At 55.1% G+C, this 6,454-nt stretch overlaps 2 protein-coding genes across 2 annotated transcripts in view; both read right to left on the bottom strand.

The window, feature by feature from the left end:
* The window catches only part of PHACADRAFT_261823 (uncharacterized protein), a 1,546-nt gene extending 1,104 nt beyond the window's left edge, over positions 1 to 442 (bottom strand). Inside the window, exons 1-3 of the mRNA XM_007399338.1 lie at positions 352 to 442; positions 179 to 289; positions 1 to 104 (exon numbers count right to left, since the gene is read on the bottom strand). Coding sequence (XP_007399400.1) covers positions 1 to 104; positions 179 to 289; positions 352 to 423 — 287 coding nt within the window. The 5' untranslated portion in view covers positions 424 to 442. The remainder of the gene's footprint in view (positions 105 to 178; positions 290 to 351) is intronic.
* A 197-nt stretch (positions 443 to 639) lies between these two features.
* On the bottom strand, positions 640 to 4,118 carry PHACADRAFT_212229 (uncharacterized protein). The gene is made up of 11 exons (XM_007399337.1): positions 3,776 to 4,118; positions 2,888 to 3,558; positions 2,722 to 2,837; positions 2,310 to 2,675; positions 2,245 to 2,256; positions 2,148 to 2,189; positions 1,908 to 2,096; positions 1,479 to 1,853; positions 1,223 to 1,425; positions 1,016 to 1,172; positions 640 to 964 (listed from the first exon to the last, which is right to left on the bottom strand). Exons 1-11 carry the CDS (start codon positions 4,090 to 4,092, stop codon positions 848 to 850), a joined length of 2,565 nt encoding a protein of 854 aa, XP_007399399.1. The 5' UTR covers positions 4,093 to 4,118; the 3' UTR covers positions 640 to 847.
* Positions 4,119 to 6,454: the final 2,336 nt, after the last annotated feature.

The raw sequence follows: 6,454 nt of genomic DNA, 5'->3' as shown, positions 1-6,454 counted from the left end.
ATATATCCGCGGTTATCAGGGACCTTGAGCTTCTCCTCGGCAAACTGGAACAGCGCCTTGCTGTACTGCTCGTTTGTGTCTGCTGTGATGTTGTCCAAGCTCACCTAGTACAGAGGCGCGCGCATTGCACATGCGATCAGCGCATCGCACGGATCGGAGAGCACTTGGCGGTACGCACGATGGTCAGGAGGAAGCACGGGTCGAACGTCCCGTTCCACGCCATGTACTCATTGTGCGTAAAGCTCACGGCGATGTACTTCAGCGGCTTACTCAGGAGCTCCGCCGCGAACTGTGTCCCAAATCGCTGTGATCAGTCTTCCGTATCATCCGCACCCATTCGCGAAGACGCACGGTGGAGAACTCCTCGACGAATTTCTTCGGATCGTCGAGCTTAACGTTCGTCTTAATCTCGAGAGACGGCATGTTGTGTGATGGAGTGAAAGGAGGCGGTTCGGAAAGGAGAAACCGAGGGCGAGGTCGCCGAGCGTACCGTATATATTATGTTCCACGAATACTCCTTTGGGCCTTCCACGACCCGTCATGCATCATACACACCGGATAATCAGAGCATCCCCTTCTCAACGCGGCCAGACGTGTCCAAGAGCCGACACTACTCAAACGCGAACGCCTGAGTTCTTTCATGGGTCGTGCTCGAGGTGCGTAATAGAGGTTCGTGATCCCAGGCCTTTCGATATTGCTACGAGTACATACATATAAAGGCCCCTGTCCATAAATAAATTTACACTGAATCAGGGGTCCGCCTGGGCAGTCTATCGTGCGAGTTCACTGGGAGTTGATACAATATCCGTTTGTGTTGGCGATACAGTCGAGATTGAGGAGAATGCGCCTATACATCATAGGCAACCCGCCCAGCAACCCAAGCGTACGCGTAGTTGTGCTGGTAGTAGTTCCTCAACGTGCGCCTGTCCGCGAGGCGTGGTGCAGTCGCATAGGAGCCACCAATCTATCGTCCCATGAGTACAGTATGAGAATGCAGTGGATGGAGGGTGCATACCACAACTTGGTGGTGACCATCGAAGAAGTCCGTCGAGTAGCCAGGGTAAAGCTTCGACGGAACGAACCTTTCGTGTGTGTCGAAAATCGTGGAAGTCCATTCAAACACGCCGCCGTTGTGCCCTTTGCCACCGTTAGTGTCCAGCCCATATGTGGCTCTGCGTATCCTTCGTCAGCTGTTACCTGTGCGCATAGAGAAGACACTCACGGAACGGGGTGCCAGTTACGGAAGCCGACGTTCGCGCCACCCTCGTAGCCAGAATTGAACTTGTCGAAGAACAGACAGAGTTCAGGCTCTGTAGGCAGGCGACCGCCCTTAACCTTGGCATATGTCGACAGGTTATCGCACGAAGTGACGATGGGCCAGTCCCGCGCAATCTTCATCGCGACGGGACCGTACAATGTGCGAACCTGCGATGTCTCATGAACGTCATGCGGGCGGAAGAAACGGCACCAAGACGCACCTGAGTCTCGCCGTCCACCTCCACCCAGCTTGCAGGGTACTGCACCTTGCCCTTCCCTGCGCCGTGGTAGAACTCGTAGAACTCGCCATTCGTGACAGGCCTCCAGTCAATCTTGAATGGCCCGACGTGCACCTGGCGCCGCGGGTGCTCGTTGTCCCAGCCGAACTCGTGGCCAGCGACATCAGTTGACGCGTCGTCAGCTTCGGCGTCGTCGTGTCCAAGCGTGATTGTCTCGGGACCGAGGGAAACAGTGGCAGAGGGAGGCCGAGGGGCAGTGTCCCACAACTTCGCGAGGATTTCCCATGCGGGCGGGACAAAGCCGCTTGGAGGGATGGTGCCGGTCCCCGCACGCTGCAGCAGCATGTATAAGAGAGTCTACGTAGCTCGCTGTCAGCCGGTTTGAGTGAGCACGCATAGGTTCCCACTCACCTCGGCATGGAAGGCCTCGTGCTCAAGGGTCATGAATAGTACTCGTGCAACCTTTCGAGTGAGAGTGATCTTGCCAGCAGCAATGTCCTCGTAGAGTCTCAGGAGGCGAGTGCGAACCCTGCTCTGGAAGGCTAGAATGGAACCATGAGGTGGCCAGTCCTCCGGACGCTGAGGAACTTCGGAGTGCGGCTGTCGCTAGAGAGTTAGGCCCGGACGAGCGAAGCATCGTTTTCAACATACATGGCACTGGGTCGGGTCGTCGACATTCGGATCAATGCCCCTCTGTGAGCAAAAGATCTGTTAATACTCGAGAACATAAGGTCGCGGTATCATTTACCTCAAAGATGTACTAAGGGGAGAGTTCAATAGTAGCTCAACAAGATTGAAAGTTATGTATCTGACCTTGAAGTTCTCGGGCTCTGTGTGTGGTTCCTGCAGCAGGCGCGAGAGGTGGATGTCGAGGAAAGCCGGAATGTGGCCCTGGTAGAATAGGCAGATGTGTCGAAGATCAATCGGCTTCTCAAAGAGCATCGACGAAGGAATCATGCGCCGGTTAATGAAGTCCCAGGCAGCCCACATGTCATGCCATTCTTGGATGGTGGGCAACCCGAACGGTGTAGACGTCGGGGTCGGCGTTGTGAGGAGCGGGAACATGAATTGTGGGCGTTCTAACAGCCAGAGCGAGTACCTCGAGGTGCTATCCGTCCAGCGGTGTATGGGACGCAAGTTGGCATCAGTGAAGAGTTTGTGAACCGATTCTTCAGGGTACTACGCAAGTGTCAACGCAGGTCCAGCTGGATTTCAGGAAACGTACCTTGTGCGACACCTCAATCCGGACGAGTTCGTCAGGTAGGAATGTAAAATCTGCGCCTGTAGAAGGTTCGACGACCGTCTGCTCCGTCTTCGACTTGTAATACGCTTCGTGTCTTTCTGCAGAGACATTATTGGGCGCTACAGCACAAATATACTTGAAGGCTCACGGAGGTGCTCGTTATACTTGCCAACGTACTCCCAGCTATCGTCATCGAACAGGTTCTCGTCACCCAGAGTGCGTCCGGCAGCTCTGAGGCCGTTCATGATAAAATCCTTCGTGATACCCTTTGGGTCATTGTACGCGACCTCAACAGTCTCGGGATCATCGCCGTGGTCAAGTCCGATAAGGATGGTGTTCCCTGAACCGGGCTCAAGCGGCAGCGAACGCAAGAACGCTGCATCTTCACCTCTGCCAAAGTTTCCGAGCGAGGAGCCCAAGAAGAGCAGATGCAACCGTGCGTGTTCATTGCCAGGGGTCGACGGCGGTGTTAACTCGGTATCTTCGCTGGCCGACGAACTCGGAGACGGGTCCCTCGCACCGTTGATCCGTTCAACCTTGTATCGATCACGGACATGCTCGGGCATGTGTCCTTGCTTGGTCTGGAGGCCGCCAGACTGAATGAATGCCAGGCCATCTTCGTATGTCGCACAGAGACCTTTCGTCTCCACCTTGCCTTGTAGCTCGGCGCCAACGTCAGAATTGGCGAGCTCAGCAAGCGTGCGCTCGAGCTCGCGCTTCTCAAGATCAAGGGCGTAGTAGGTGGCGGGTGGGTTGTCCATCTGCGCGGGGACTAGGTGCGATATAGCTCGCAGAATGTGTGATGTCTTCCTGAGGGCCCTGGGGGGTAGTGTGGTGCATCAGCCTATATACTATCGTCGGCGGCATCCCGATGATAGAGCCAGGAGATACTCCAGGACAGAATACGTCACAAACAAGGACACATGTTCCCTGCATCCGTGAAGCGCGGGAACCAGTGCGCGTCATAGCCAACCACAGCGATTGCCATTGATGGAAGGTGCAGTCAAAGCCGAGCTGGACCCTGAACGCGACTCACCCGGCACCAAGCTCAACAACAACCTCGTCTACGACTCTGCCGTCATTCGCGGCATGCATGTAGCGAGCAATGTCGTCGCCGTGAGTCTTGAGGATTTCTTCTTCGGCGGGGAAGAGGTAGTACTCGGGTGCCTCAGTCGTGATCCTGTCGTACAGCCGGAGACCACGTTCGTCGTAGAGCAACATCGTAGGCAGAGTCTTGCTGCCTGCGGGGTGCGCGAGGCCCTTGAGGATCTCATCGCGGAGGGGGGTGTGGTCGGGGCCGCTGAGAGCGGTGTGGCTGCGTGCATCGACTATGTCAACCGTTGGAACTACCATGGTTGTGATTCGGGCTGGGTGGGCAGGTCGGTCGAGCGTCCTCCCGTTTTAAGGAGAGGTACCGCCCTTGGTGTCGGTGCATCGATATCCATACGTGACGGTCTTGCTGAATAAGCACCCTATGACATCAGGAGGCGGGATCGGAACACAGGTGGCAGTACGGCAGACGATGATCGGGGGCTCGCGCTCGCCCAGACTCACCTGCGGAGAACGTTTGGCCACCGGTAGTCCCTGTCTTGTCCCCCAGCGCCGGCACAGAAACAGACGCAGCCGGCGACATCAATGGACAAGAAGCCTGGTCACCGAGCTTCGGTCGTAGCTGCCATGTTCTCGCATCTCTGTTCTGTGTGACCAGTACCACGCTCGCCCCACCTGGCCGAACGTTCGTCTGCGCGCATTCATTAAACTGTGCGCAGACCCCATCAATTTGGAAATATCATTCCAAATTTTGAAACGTGCCCTGATTACGTTGGGCAAAGCAGGCGCATATACAACTGCCTCCGGCTGAAGGGACATCCGCTTCGATTCGTCTCTCGCCGCATGGGCGGTTGAGACACGGGTCGCACGTCCGTTGAGAGCATTCTAATGCGCAGTCAGAGCGCAATATACAGGTAGACTTATCGGCGCATGACTGCATGAAAGGCCACTACAAGCGGACAAACGCCCGCTCTACCCCACGGAACATACCTAGAATTTTTAGCAGGAATATCACGTGAGGACGTATTTAATATTAAATTCGGACATGTGGCGGTCAGCATCACCTACATTTGGGCGGTAGAATAGCCTTCGTGGCGCTGGACTGGCACGCCACGGATGAGTTGACGGGCTCTGAGAGCTCACGATCACCCAACTTCGTGCCGATAACAATAGCGATGGACGGCAGACTTGAGAAGGTCTCAGGGGCGTCCTAGAGAAGCGACGAGATTTTTATCTGCGCTTGTAGAGACGTCCGATGCACCAGTCTTGCTTCACTAGATAATGGCGCGAACACGCGCGCCTAATTGTCTCATACATGCAGGTTCGGCTAAATGCGATATTCCGGTGAGACCTGCCCTTACAACGATTGAGATGCAATGTCGCAGCCTGTGCTGAGAGCAATGGCCGGCGAAAGGGACATATACGACAGCATCACACTAAAGCATGGATGGTGGACGCCGAGGTGCAGGCCGTGTGTTCTGGCGTCCATCACGTTTAGTTGTAGGATGTCTAAGCAGAGCTAAGCAGTCCAACGTAGCTTACCGCCTCTGCCGCATCAGCAGACGGCGTCAAAGTGAAACAAATTTGACGCGTTGTGCCTGCCGTGTCGAATGAACGCGTCATCAAAGATATGTGCGATCAGACCAAACAGAACAGAACTACCCATTGCATCTGACCCTCAGCATCCCAGTTGCGATAGAATCGTGCGGTGTAATGGTCACATTCAATACGGCGATGCTGCGTGTAACACGAGTCCGGCGTAAAGCTCAAAGGCTCAGTTAAAACCATCAGTGCTCAGGCGGCTCCAGCGGCGAGCATTTCATCTCTTGCGGCAGGAACTCACGCCGTTAACGTTAGATTTCACCTCCAGCTTCCCACATGCAACCACGAGCCCAGCCAGCCTTTCCCCGTCAGTACATAATGCATGACTAATGTCTCGCAGGTACGCCGCGTATAGCCGCAACTGAACAGAGCCTGAGGATCCGACTTCTGAAAATTGGGGTCGGTGAGAGTCAGCTCGCCGAGGACGGAGGGCATGGCACTTGCGATTGAACGTCACGCGGCTAGTGATAGCGGATGCCATTACGGCGGCGACGTTACACGCATTCAGGTCAAGTAGGAACTTGACGCCTCCGACGCGACGCGCCTCGGCATGATAGCAGAGAGGTAAAAATGGCAAGAGGACCGCACCGGTGTGAGATCCGATGCAAATGGTTGATTTTGGAAGCTCCGAAGCGTAAGACCACTTGAGAAGCATGAGTCGGATCGCTGAAGTTGGTATTGACAAACTAACCAGAAGGGACGAAATTTCGCACTGGAGACCGTTCCACCACAGGCGCGCAGACTCAGAAGAATGTGATGTCAAACTGACAAACGATAAATCTGCTCCGTCTATGCGCGCTATTCGGAGTCGAAGGACGGGTTGGAAGAGCAGTGAGCTCAGTGATGTACATAGTGCGAGTGGGCAGTGTTTGGAACCTCAGAGCTGCCATTTACGATCGGCTACAGACAGAGATCGATTGCGTCGGGTGTATATGGCGCGTAGCAGGAGGACAATGACAGCTCCAGCAAGGAGGAAGGCAGCGTTCGTGAAATGTCCCGTTGGATAGCCTGGGGCCTCAGAGCTCTTGTAGATGTAGATACCTAAGCCCCAGTCAATCTTCTA

This window comes from Phanerochaete carnosa (genome assembly GCF_000300595.1).
Source record: "Phanerochaete carnosa HHB-10118-sp unplaced genomic scaffold PHACAscaffold_9, whole genome shotgun sequence".
Taxonomy (NCBI): Eukaryota; Fungi; Basidiomycota; class Agaricomycetes; order Polyporales; family Phanerochaetaceae; genus Phanerochaete; species Phanerochaete carnosa.
The sequence above is the reverse complement of the archived record's forward strand: the minus strand, read 5'-3'. Positions and strand labels throughout refer to the sequence as shown.

Bases quoted from the DNA above. Each gene is read 5' to 3' on its own strand.
- PHACADRAFT_212229 (XM_007399337.1), bottom strand. From the start codon at position 4,092: ATGGTAGTTCCAACGGTTGACATAGTCGATGCACGCAGCCACACCGCT. The intron at 2,097-2,147 runs GTATGTTGAAAA...CTCTAGCGACAG, and splicing joins ACGACCCGACCCAGTGCCAT to CCGCACTCCGAAGTTCCTCA. The intron at 1,173-1,222 runs GTGAGTGTCTTC...AAGGATACGCAG, and splicing joins CGTAACTGGCACCCCGTTCC to AGCCACATATGGGCTGGACA.